This window comes from Ochotona curzoniae, unplaced genomic scaffold (genome assembly GCF_017591425.1).
Source record: "Ochotona curzoniae isolate NIBS_2020 unplaced genomic scaffold, NIBS_Ocur_1.0 patch266, whole genome shotgun sequence".
Classification (NCBI taxonomy): domain Eukaryota; kingdom Metazoa; phylum Chordata; class Mammalia; order Lagomorpha; family Ochotonidae; genus Ochotona; species Ochotona curzoniae.
The window spans coordinates 966,418-979,919 of record NW_024466824.1 but is presented as its reverse complement, the minus strand read 5'-3'; the positions used below and the strand labels follow the sequence as shown (position 1 = coordinate 979,919).

The 13,502-nt window shown below is 44.5% G+C and overlaps 1 protein-coding gene across 1 annotated transcript in view; it reads right to left on the bottom strand.

Moving 5' to 3' along the window:
• Positions 1 to 13,502, bottom strand: part of LOC121166959 (origin recognition complex subunit 5) — a 39,159-nt gene that overhangs the window by 10,686 nt on the left and 14,971 nt on the right. The window contains exons 9-12 of the mRNA XM_040996301.1: positions 10,465 to 10,517; positions 9,192 to 9,304; positions 8,025 to 8,072; positions 7,420 to 7,530 (exon numbers count right to left, since the gene is read on the bottom strand). Of these exons, the coding sequence (XP_040852235.1) occupies positions 7,420 to 7,530; positions 8,025 to 8,072; positions 9,192 to 9,304; positions 10,465 to 10,517 (325 nt within the window). The remainder of the gene's footprint in view (positions 1 to 7,419; positions 7,531 to 8,024; positions 8,073 to 9,191; positions 9,305 to 10,464; positions 10,518 to 13,502) is intronic.

The window sequence follows — 13,502 nt, the reverse complement described above, 5'->3', positions numbered from 1 at the left end:
AAGCTAAGGAGAAGATCAGGACTTCGATTGCACATTAGAAAACACAGAATAAAGTTTTCTTTTTTTTTTACAAACAGCACTCAATCATCCATAATCTTAGCCCTCTAAGTTTGTATTACGCGAATCTCTAGGGATGTTTTTCCTCAAAATAAAAGTTCTGTTTCTTAAGCCTTGGCTTAAGTGTAAACACGCAAAACTCCTACAAATCCAAGACTAAGATTGTTAGGTTTCGTATATTAGCAGCTGTCTGACTCTCGGGTATTTTATTTGAAAATCAACTATCTGGTTTTAAACCCCAGAGCCTCTCCTCCTTTTGGCTAACTCCATGTTGTGACTGAGGAATTCACAAAAAAAACAAAAACAGGGTGGAAAACTTCCGCATGTGTCCAACATTTTTCGATGTATATCTTAAACGGAGTTGTCCAACACTTGCTAATCTCAGCTCTGCGCCCTCTCTCGTCTTTGTCCTTACCCACGTGGGGGACGAGCTGATTATCTGTGTCTTAACAATGGGTGTCCCTGTGCCACGGGGAGGGATTTTTCCCCCCCTCCGCTTAATCTGAGAGGCAGTCACTAACAAGCTTCAGCTGGAAACGCTCCATGTGAAAAACAGTGGGCACCTGCTCCTGGGCTAATAAAGTGTTCCTTCTGCCAAGGAAAAGAAATCAATTTACAACTATAATTAATTTTTAACATGCTCATTATTTTTATACTTTCACAGGTTGGTATCTATGTCAACTGACTGATGCGGTCCCCTCTTCTGCTTCTCCCGAGAGGGGCCTCACGGCCTGAAACATGTTAAATCATTGAAATCAATGAACTTGACACGGGAGATGTGGAACGCATGCGTGCCACACACCCCAGTAAGTACCACACGACTGGATCTGATTTCAGAGGGTGTGATGGCTTCAAGGCACGTTACCAGGCTGGTTCAACTGACATTTTCTCTCACACACACACACACACACAAAGTTAGGACGTGGAGGAGGTGGTCAATTTACAATCAGCACTATGAATTTTTAATCTTCCCCCTTGCCGGGGAAAAAAAAAGGAAAGTGGGTAAAGAGTTCTGGTGAAGCAAAAGCAGCAAGCGGGTCGGTACACCGGGATCTGAGGGCACCGTCTCAATCCTACGGACTTCTCTGTTTGGAAAGCAAAACTGCAGAGTGAGGAGCGGCGAGCGACTCCTCCACCCACAGCCCTGTGCGAGAGGCAGGGAGAGAACATGGCGATGACACGATAGGAGCACCACGCTAGTTACATGTGCAAACAGAACCACCTTACTGAAAGAAGGCACCGAACTAACAGAGCTTACATGTAGATCCACTGAGAAACGGACCAGGAAGCGCCCGAGAGAGCTCAGGAGCTGGGGGGCAGGACGCGGGACAACATAAACCCTAAGAAAAACCAGTCTGTGCGTGCAGAAATAGCTCACTGGGCAATGACACACTGCGTGAAGGTAGAAAGCAGCAGAAACGAGGGCCAGCCTGTGATAAACGAGGGCCAGCCTGTGATAAACGAGGGCCAGCCTGTGGAACGTCCGACAATAAACGCTATGACCTACAGCCTGGGGAGAGGCTTGGTTCTGGAGACCAGGTCAATAACATCTGTAGGATTGGTGTTGTTCACGGTCCGGAAGATGAGCTGGGAAGCTGTCAGGATGCAGGCGAGCCCAGAGAGGAAGCTTGCTGCAAGTGTCTACGGAGTAATGACCCAAAGCAATGACAGGAAGGGTGGGAAAGCAGACACACGGGCCTTGATGATTACATAAACGGGCAGAGAAGAGCTCAGAGCTCACTTCTCCACTGGGCTAAACTAAAAACGAGAAATTGTGTGTCATCTATTCTTTAACACCCCAACACGCGTATGCCGCCTGACATGCGCTAAGATGAGTTAGCACGTGACAGCCCTGGGTTATAACCCAGTTCCCATTCGCACTCTGAAAGAAACAGCTGTGCAACGGACGCCTCCTACTCTACGAATTCAACTCCTTCTACCACTCGGGGTACCTGAAGGGAAGGGACAGTGCAGTCCCAAGGGAAGCTGGGGTCAAGCATCCTTGCTCCTCAGCTGGAGGAAAGAACAGGGCTTCCCTGTGGCAGGTGTCTGGGAACGGGCAGGGCTGCGCTCCGAGAGGTCGTGTGCTCCAGTTCAGTTTATCCCTGGAACCCATCTGAGCAACCAGGTTTGTTTGTTTGTTTTTTTTTTTCATCTCTATAGACAAATGATTTAAGATATAGCACACATTTCCACCAGGGAAGCTTTTCCACATATACTATGCATTTTATTAAAATTTTTCTTACTAAAAAAATTGCAGTCGTATAGTTGTGCCTGCCTTTGCTCATACAGCCATTAAGCACAGAGGGCCGGTCCCTGTGCAGCCACCACGGAAGCAGCAGAGTCTTAAACATTCATTTCCAAGGACAACCAACGCAAATCTTTTTTCTGGTGTTTTCAGCAAAAAAAAAAAAAAAAAAAAACATACCAAGTCAAATAAGATTTACTGGTGCCGAATATATTTTCCCCCAAAATGTGATTAAAGGATATACATTCGGTACATTTACCGGAAGTCATACTAGCTCTTGAGAAAGGTAGTTACAATGTGCCTACAACGACAAGGTGCCAATGCATGAGCCTGGATGGCAGAAGGGGGCAGAGTTCATGCAATGTTTTTCTGGTCCCCAAGGCAGGATTTTACATGTCACCCTTCAGCAATGATTCCATGTTGCTAGAGTTCAGCAGAAATGCCTAGTGCTGGGCTGATCTATTTATTTGTAAGATGCAAAATGGTTATGCAGCTCCCGCACGGTGGGTCCCACGGCCAAACGGTAACGCATCCACACCGCGGGCAAGCAGAGATTTCAGAATCTCATTTACTGCCCCAGTGGAGGCTGCGCGTCAGGGCAGCGGTACCCCGAGCTGCTCGGCCAAGAGCCAGCCTCTTGCCAACTGCACCCCTGCTGACCTGTTAGCCAGCGAAGCGGGCGTGAAGTAAGGTGCCCTGGCTGGCTGGCTGGAGCGGCACGCACGCAACGCTCAGTCACGCTCAGCAAGAAAAACCTGATCAGATGATGAGCAAATATGAACATCCCAGAAATGGCCTGTGATCCACTACATAATGCACCTTAACAGTATTAAGAATTTCTGCTGGGGAGGCAGAGAGACACTGGACAGCTGGCACAAACCTGCGGAAGGACAGAGACACTGCCCAAGATGGGCTCTGCGCTTGTGCTAAGCTCCCGCCGGTGCAACGCTTTCCAGGTAAGCTGCTCCTTTTAGCACCAAACGTGAGGTTTATCAAGATGACAACTCAAGTCATTTCAACCCGAGCACCTTTCAGCTAGATTTCAGGATGCTATGTCTGACGCTCACAAGGTCCGAGTTTAAATCTAGTCCCACGCATCTGACAGTCATTTTAGCTACTGACTCTGAACGCCCTGCGACTCCCATTTAGCAGACACGGCGTAACTGCCATTTAGCACTTCCTGTAGAAACACGAATGTAACAGCCATTATACTATGTCATAGGCAAATTAATTTTAAGGTAGAGAGGTCTTACGATCCTAAATCATCATCAATCAACTTATTTGGATTGAAAAGTGTCTAGCAAAAGAGTTTGAAACACAGTATCGTGAAAAACTTTATGCATGCATCTCAAATTTATTTTGCATTAAAATAAACTTTTGTTTTAATTGCTTTTCATGAGCTTTTTGATGCTTCCTTGTACATAACAGGAGTGCGTTTATTTTATTTGAATGAAAACCTGTTAAATGACTTCTCAGTTACATTAAAGGTATAAACGGGGTAACGCTGAAATGATCTTAAATCCCTAAGAAAAAGGCTGGTGTTGCGGTGCGGTGGGTTAAGCCACCATCTTCCATGCTAAATACCACTTAGGAGTAATGGGTTTCAAGCCCTGGCTGCCTCACTTCTGAGCCAGCTTCCTGGTACCGGTGCCTGAGAAAGCAGCAGAAAATGGCCCAAGAAACTGTCACTGTCACCCACGTGGGAAACCCAGGCGGAGCTCCTGACTCCCAGGCGTGGTCTGGCCCAAGCCCGACCATGCTGGCCATTTGGGAAATGAACCAGTAGATGAAGACTGATCTCTCTCTCTCTTTTTCTCTCTCTCTTTTTCTCTCTCTCCTGGTCCCCCGTCCCCATTTCAGTTGTTCTTACAAAATAAAATAAATCTTTATAAGAAAAAAAAGTTTAATTGTATTTTAGTTCAATACATCTGAGCACTGATATAATTTAAAATATGAAATGTGTAACTACCGTTCTCATAAGTTAATGAGAATTTAAAATTCAATAAGGAAATATGAGTTAATCTACTGTTATGGCTGTTCATCGTTCTCCACTGGAATTCCAATAAACTTTAAGGATTCCTTGAGCTTAAAAAAAAAATCATTATAAATCATATCTAAGAAGATTTAAATTAAATGCAGCAGAAATAAACTTCGGCTGCGAGGGAATTTTGAATGTACGGTCACACAGGACCAATCCATTACATACGACAAGAAATCTACATAATTATGTGAGTGGCAAATAAAGCTAGAAAAAGAATTCGTTTCTATAAAATAAGTAAAGGGAATCCAGATAGGTGTTTGGCAGTGTGGCTCCGGGGCGCTCGGCTCGTGTCCCTCCCGAAGCCCGGTGCCTGGGCCCCTCGCCCACGGGTGGGTCACCAAGGCTCATGTGGGAAGCCCGTGTCGTGGCAGGCTTACGGCTTTGGTCGGGTGCTGCCCGGCCGCTGTGAACATCTGAAAGTGAACCAGGACATAGGAGAGCTCTGTCTCTGTCCCCTCTCTCCAACAGAGATAAATAAATGGGAAAATAATAGACCCTCATCTCACTGGAATATACTGTAACCGACAAAAGGCAATTTATATCCATACTAACTTTCTTTACGCAGGCATGAAAGTGTGCATGCGTGTAAATAATTAAGGTGCTTCAACAAATTTTACTCTTAGTAAAATTAATCAATGTGTCAAATTGACAACTTCACAGGTGACACAATATTAAAACGAAAAGCTATTTCCCAGTTTAAAGTTAAAATACAAGACTGCCACCTAGTGTTCATACCAAATACTTGCAACAGACACTATCATTTCTCTATTACACTAATAAAATCTTATATTCACAGGATGAATACAAATTGCCATTCTTATGGGCAAAACATTTTTGATGTGAAGAAAAGTATGAAATAAAAATAGAAAGCACCTTTTTGATGCAATTCCTGTCACATTTTGCTTCTGCAGGCAGTATGTATATTTTTCGGATATTTTCTAATGCAAGAGAGAGCAAAGGTCAAACAGGACTAGTTGCAGCTTATAACCACGTACTCTCCATATCTTATGTGGCATTAGTACGACCAAGTTGCTAAGTGAATTGTTACAACTAAACTCAGTTCCAACTTCTCAACACAAAGGCATCACTTTGTCCTTCTTATTCACCCATTCTTATTATTTTGTTTTTGTACAAGCAACACATTTGATTTGTTACTCAACAGCGAGCGAGCTCCATCATTTTCTATGACTAGATTTGCTACTCATTTATCCCGTTCCAGTCTGCCTAGACAGGCTGAGGCCAGGCCCCAGGGGACTGGTGCCTGAACTGTCCCAGGTGACTGCCTAATGACTGGCAAGTGGGCGGGGCTGGGGGCAGAACTCTCTGGTGACATGGATGGACCTGCGAGAACTTCCTGAGCTGTGAGGAGGAAACTGACAGGAGAGACAGAGAGAAAGATCTTCCAGCTGCTGGCTCACTCTCCAAGTGGCTGCAACGGGCAGCCAGAGCTGAGCCAATCTGAAGCCAGGAGCCAGGAGCATCCTCCAGGTCTCCCATGCAGGTGTGGGGTCCCAAGGCTGTCCTCCACTGCGTTCCCAGGCCACAAGCAGGGAGCTGGATGGGAAGTGGAGCTGCCGGGACACAAACCTGTCTATATGGGACCCCGGCTCACACAAGGTGAGGATTTTGCCATTAAATGCCTTTTTCAAATAAAGAATTTAAAATCCTCACCACAATGCAAAGCGTGATGATGCCAGGTCATTCTGGGACCAGACTTACTCACAGTGAATCAATTTATATGTAAATCCTATTATTTCACATATGTGTTGGTGTAAAAATTCACTCATAAAATGCTTTTTCACAACATCTGAGAGGACTTTGTTTTCAGTAAATATAATTCACACCATTTTGTTTTTTGCTTCCAACTTCTTACTAGATATTTTTTTTCTGGACCACTGAAGATGTCTACTTGTGATTAGACTAAGTTCTCTGAAAATGCAAACTTAATAAATAAAATAAAAAATAAATCCTTCCCTTCACATTTATGCTGCTATTGCCACCTAGTGAGCATTCCGGAACTTCGAAAAATACATGTTTTCTTAAAAAGCTCAGCATCAATCCAGTATCAACAAACTGGAACTTACGTGACAAATAGGTGCACAAATATCAGGCACTATGATTATTTTCTTCTAAACACATTCTAAAATGCTATTTTATTAAATTACATGCCCCATATTATAATCCATCAATTTAATCAACCTGTTTATTAATATAACTACAATAATTTCATCTTAGAAATTCTTTGATTAAAGAGGTAGGTGCAGAGGCACAGCTAATGAGCCCTCCCGCCTTGAGGGTCCAGCATCCTGTAAGGGCGTCTGTTCATGTCCCGGCTGCTCCACTTCATGTCCAGCTCTCTGCTTATAGCCTGGGGAAGCAGCAGAGGACGGTCCAAGTTCAAGGGCCCCTGCACCCACATGGGAGACCTGGAAGAATCTCCTGGCTTTGAATCAGCTCAGCTCTGGATATTGTGGTCATTTGGGGAGTAGGCCAGCGGACAGAAAACCTTCTCTGTCTCTCCTTCTCTCTCTGAAAAATCTGCCACTCAACAAAAACAAATCTTTAAAAAAAAAAAAAAAAGGAAAAAGCTAAAAATAGTAAATTGTTTTTTGCCATGGGGATATACTTACAAATACAGTGGTATACTCCCCAAGACTCTATATTTGGAATTCTCAGTTACAAATGTCCCTCAATGGACAAGGAAATGATTCAAAGATTCCCAGCAACATCAAAACCTACACAGAGACGTTCAAGCCCCTTACATAAAATGCTATTTCCACATAAGCCACAGATAACCTCCTACCCACTTACATTATCTGTAGAATGCCTAACATATGTAAATGCTATGTAAGTAGCTGTGTACACTTTAGGGAATGACAAGATATAAAATTCCGTATGTGTTTAGTACAAATGCTATTTTTTATTCCCTAAAAGTATTTTTGACCAGTAGCTGAATGAAATCACCAACACAAAACCCACACATTATCCCAAGAGTAACATACACCTGCTAGAAGTCGAGCATCTGGAATACCAGCGATGACATCACCTGAAGACTTGCACAAGGATGCCCTACCTGCGAGAAGATATTCGCTGTCGGAGCAACCCTGCTGTCCACGATGCTATACAGGATGGCCAGCAACCTGTCCAGCGGGAAGGGCTTTGGTCCAAGCAGATGATTGCTCGTCTGAAGAGAAAAGAAGACCAACTTCCTCAACATCGGGGTACTCACTCTCGGTAGCTTCGGTTCCCAGTGACGACAGTTAGATTCGTTCTGCTAAAGACGCTAACGAGCAGAATGTCAGCTTCTTGATCTGCTCAGTCACCCAACTGTTCCAATGGCAGTGGGAAGTCACCCATTTGCCTAGTCCAATGTCCTTTCTTGGGGGAAAGAGGAAAATGCTTGTATTTCATCTACCGTGTTTAAATAACTCAGGGTGATCTGCTCATCTGCGGGGTCACTGATACGCTCTGTCAGTGCACTTTCATCTCCAGCACTGGCTCATACCAACGTGCCTTCAGTCACTGCACTCGGCAGGACGCTGTCAGAGCGCCAGACTGGTGACACGCCAACGCAAGGAAGTTCTTCAATGCAAGTGAGTAACGCAGTCACCCACCGACCCATTCTGCACAGAACCCGCAATTCACGTTTCTCCCATTAAGATATTAAAATGTCAATACCTTTTCATGTTTCTTTAGAAAGTTGGTTTTCTTGATTTTCCCATGATGCTGCAAGAAAAGAAAAAAATTGTAAGCTGGAGAGCCAGTGTATCACACAGCAGGAAATACAATCTGCTTAATAGTTGGAAGAGATTAATTTATGTGTCTTGGGATTTTAAATTTTGTTCTTGTCATCATGCATATGTATATTATTATTAGAGTCCAACATACTTTAGACTTACTTGATTTAGATTGGATGTTATGATTAATTTTACATATAAAGAAAGGTTTTAAGACAAAATAATACTTTCCAAAAAAAGTAAATTGGTTTAGTGTACTTACAGCTGTAAAAACAGAATTTCCAAAAGTAAGGGTTTTTTACATCTATCTGTTAAAGAAGGTTGGCAATTTCAATGATAAATTACCCTGAGAGCATCTGGCTAGGCACTGGGGACCAAATAACCCCACAGCCGACTACTAAACTCTAAGCAGACAGATAACAAGAAAAAAAAAAACTAATAAAAGGAAAATGTATTATAAATCGTATTAAACCCAGAGAGGAAAGCCGACTTCCTAGCTAACTAGGAAACGACAAAGATAACCCACTTACGACGGGTTATCCGAGGGGGACTGTGCAGGAAAGACATCAGCTACCCCGAGGCCTTAAGGTGAGGAGTAAGAAAGCAGATCTCCAGAAAGACGGAACACAATTAAAGGCTGTAGATCCGAATGTGCCGAGGAGAGCAGAGGCCACAGCGAGGACGGGGCTGGGCACAGGCGGCAGGGCGAGGCTCCTGTGTGGACTGGGACCGGGGGCCACCGCACTCCTGCAGTGCAAGGGTGAGAGGATGGGCCCTGTACTGTGGCATAGTGGATAAAGACTTCTCTGTCCTTTCCTATCCCTAACTCTGCACTCCAAACATGTTTAATGAAACAACCTTCAGCTACATAATTTCTGAAATCTAGAATTATTGCTTAAGATATACTTAATTTTTTCTCTCTTGTAGAACTACTTATGCTTGTCCACGTCTCAGATTGTCAATGGCAAGCAGACAAGGAATGGGTACTAAATCTATCTAGCTATTTCTTATTCTAATGCGGGGGTCCTTACAAACTTTCAAGTGGTGAAATTTGAAAATATTCCTGGGATCATCAGAAACAACGCGCCAAGATTCCTGCTACTGTTACCTTAAGGAAGAACCTCTTGTCGGTTCTTGCTGGGTTGTACGAAGCAAGGTATGCGGCGATCAGAATAAACTTAGAGTAATATGGGAGTTCCACGTGATTATACGCTGAGAGACCTGTGCAACAAAATACTTGTATGAAGGAATCTGTCGGGCTCTCAGCGCCGCCTCTCACTTACCTGTTGATTTCCGAGCAGTGTGTTCTGGTCGAAGTAACCTTCCCCGTTACTCCCCATCCACCCCAAAACACAAACAAGTGATTTCCTCTACGAATCCGTACCCTGCACATGTCACATACAACCAGTTAACACTGTGCGTGACGTAAACAGTTAATTACACAGAAATTTTATCTTATACTAAGCTATTATACGACACCGAGGAGAAACATTTCACATGTATTTTCTGGCAGACGTAACGATGCCTTGCGCGGGGAGTAATGAATGAATAAAACACAAGTTCGTCACACAGCACTGATCTGTGGGGGAGAGGCGGAATCTGCTGCCTGCTGGTTTAACTCAGACATTCTGCTAAGCGTTTTCCTTCAGCCTCGCCCCGGGTGCTTGCTGTTCCTACAGATGAAGAAACGGAGCTGGCTTCAGGCTCACACGGTTAGCAAGGCATGCAGGGCAGCCACTGTCGGCTTTTCTAAACTCTAGAATCCCTCCTTTTCCCTTGCAACGGACTGGAAATCACCTGTTCTACACGGGAGGCGTTCAGTGTGTACGACCGAGGAATCCTACGGACAAGCGAAACCACGGCGTCACCATTTCACGCCGCCTCCCCCAATCGCGAGCCACCGAACTCACTAAGAGGCGGAGCTCACGTTTTTATCCCTATCATGCAAGAGCAATTCTATTTCGGGAAAATCCAAATATCTGCCTTGATAAAAATGAAAACTAGAAAGCTTTTAAAGCACAATGACTAAAATGCATCCCCTAAACTGAGAGACAAAAAAATTTGTACCTTATTCCTTAAAACATCATGAGGCACAGAGACCGCACTATTATAACTGACCTGTGTCAACAAAACATGGGAAGGCAGACCAGCTACTTGATCTCCATAGTCCAATATTTAGAAAACAGAAAACTCGTATTTGGATTCTCTTTCCTTCCATTAAAAACGAAGCTTCAGCGAGAGCAAAAAATCAAAAGATGACTACTACTGCTGCTTGAGGTGCAAACTCCCCATCATGCCCCTCCCGCCCTCGCGGCACACACTCTGGACCCCAGGGGCGGCTCTCACAGCTGTCTCAGTGTGTGACAGTCACACGCTGGTACCTTTCACTTGTCCCGGATCTGTGTCACCATTCTGCAGCTTTTCCCACTGGGAACTGAAAAAAAATAAAGCAAACAGGACTGAAAACACATGGAATCACTAAGCTGTACTCAAAACAGAGCCCTACAAGAATCAAAAGTTTTTTTTTTGTTTATAGACAAGACGTTCTCTCTGTATAAAATGTACGTACTGTATCTGTATAACATCATTTAGTGGGCATTAAAATATATATCTATGTATTTGCAGTATGCATGTTAATATCTGAGTAATTTGTTGGATCATAAAGACATCCAAAAAGGTACCAAGAAATATTACTGCTTACTCATAGTCAAAACTCAGTATTTTAGATACAGTCAATTGTCTGTGTACACACTATTTTTTTTTTATAATTGTGATTTATCTGTTTTCATTTTATTTGGATTGAGAGAGAGATCATTCAGGTGTGTGTAGCAGTCAGGGCTGGGCCACGCCGAAGCCAGCAGCATGAGCTAAGAGAGAGCCAAGGAACTCAGCCATCACCTGTCGCTTTCCAGGGTGAGTGAGCAGGACGCCTCGTCAAAAAGAGAAGAGCCAGGACTCGAACCAGGTGCTAGAATGTGGGATACAGGCTTACCCTTTTATTTACCTTTTTATTTAGTTAAAATTCTCTGGCTTTTTTTTTCTTTTTTTTTGGTTTTTTGTTTTTCATTCCTTCCCTCAATGTTCCCTATGTAACTTTTGGTTGAATCTACCCTTATTTGGATACAACTTCTTTTAAATATATACATAAATATATATATATATATACATATATATGTTTAATTTAATTGGAAAGGCAAACTGCATTTACGGAGGGAAGGAGAAAAAGGGAGAAAGATCTCTCATCCACTGACTCACTCCCAAAATGGCCACAACGGCCAGAGCTGAGCTGATCCAAAGCTAGGAGCCTCTTCCGGGTCCCCCACATGGTCTCAGGGTCCCAAGGCTGGCTTTGGGCCGTCCTCCGCTGCTTTCCCAGGCCACAGGCAGAGAGCTGGATGGGAAGTGGAGCAGGGAGAGCACGAAGCAATGCCCACATGGGACCCCAGCGCTTGGAGGTGGAGGATTAGCCATCGAGCCATTGCGCCAGGCCCACTACTTCACTTGTGACAGGACTGTTTCTATTTGAATTTCATTCGTGCATTGATCAAGTTTGTTTCCCATCTGTGCATCCTTCCGCCAGTGATTCCGGACTCCTTACATTCTAATTTAAACTACCAGTTTCTTCTCTGAGAGGGCTTCCGGATAAAGTTTCAAAATCTTCCTCGTTTTGGGTGGGAAGAGAGGAATTTAATTTATCTCTGGTGTTTGCGTGGATCGGGGCGATGTCCGGGGATGCGACTGCAGCTTTCTTAATTTTAAAGTGCTCATATGGGCGCCAGTTCTAATCCCGGCAGCCCCGCTTCCCTTCCAGCTCCCTGCCTGTGGCCTGGGAAAGCAGTCGAGGATGGCCCAAAGCTTTGGGACCCTGCACCCGCGTGGGAGACCCGGAAGAGGCTCCTGGCTTCGGATCGGCATAGCATCGGCCCGTTGCGCTCACTTGGGGAGTGAATCATCGGACGGAAGATCTTCCTCTCTGTCTCTCCTCTCTGTATATCCGCCTTTCCAATAAAAAAAAATAATAAAAAAATAAATCTAAAAAAAAAAAAGTGCTCTACTCCGCAAAACAAACTGGAGCAACGTTTCTTAACATCAACTGCCCTCCTGAAGGCGATGCACTGGCTCACTTTCTGATTCTGTTTTCTTTTAGCAGACGGAGGACTCCTTAACTTCCACCTCTTCCTTTCTTTGTCCTTTCCCCCAGACATCTAATGCCTAATACACACTTCTAAAGCAAGATTCTCGTGAGGCACTCCTCTCCCAACACTGCCATAGGAAGTCTGGCCAAGCACATTACTTTTTAATTAATTTCATTATTTGGAAGGCAGAGAGAGAGGGAGAGAGGGAGAGAGGAGGGAGGTTTCCAGCTGCTGGTTTACTCCCCACTCGGCCCCACCAGAGCTCGTACCAGACCAGGCAGGGGCCAGGAGCCTGGAAGTCCCTCGTGGTTCTGTGCTTGCACCATCGCCTGCTGCCTCCCCTCAAAGCACACTGCTAAAGAGCTGGATGGGGGGGCAGAGCAAGGACGGCAACCCAGACCCCGGGATACGGGAAGTAAACGCCCCTTTTCACCAGTATACACACAAAGCACATCGTCCTGTGGGGACGGGGGTGCGGCCTAGCAGTTCAGGCTGCCCTGCTGTCCTCTCCTCTCTGACTTGTCACCGCAGCAAGAGCTCCAGAGTGCTCTCCAGCTTCGGTGTTTAACTCTCAAGTGTTTACATCTAAACTGAAGTTTCTAGCAATTTCTGACTCCTAGTTACGCTGCAGCCAAGGAGGGGGTCACCAGTGACTTAATTCGCTCTTACGAATTGTGTGCAAAGTTGAATTTAAGTGGCCACAATCATCCTGTGGGTTTCAACATTATGGAAGAATCGTTTAAAAAATTCTACAAGTTTTCCTGTCTTTGGCAAGGTTTCCCTTCTGCGACATAGAAAAGCTCTCATCAAGAGAATTTTTATTGTTGAAAACAGAAGGGAGACAATAATATCTTGATAATATTTCTGCTAATTCAGAAACGATGAAATATTTACCCAAAATGCAGTTTAATCAGCTAATTGAATTGAAGGAAAAAAAATAAGCAAGAGTAGTAAGGAGGGAAAAATAGTCACAAATTGACTGGAAAGCCATTGAGTGGCCACAGATCATTGTCACACATACTGTATAAATCTAAGGACTGGTGGAGGAAGCCGCGACAGTCCACGGGCTCTGGCCGACTTGCTGACATCACACAGAGCAGCCAACGGCCGAGCTGAAAATGCAAACCCAGCTCTTCCACCAACACCCTCTGTCACCAAGTGCCTTCAGTACTATGGAACTCGCACAGAGAGATGCAGGTCTAAGATGGTTCTTCTCTGCAGCATCTCATTCAAATACCAGGCAGAAATAGGGAAAAACAAAGCTAGTATGGGTCTTCCTATAA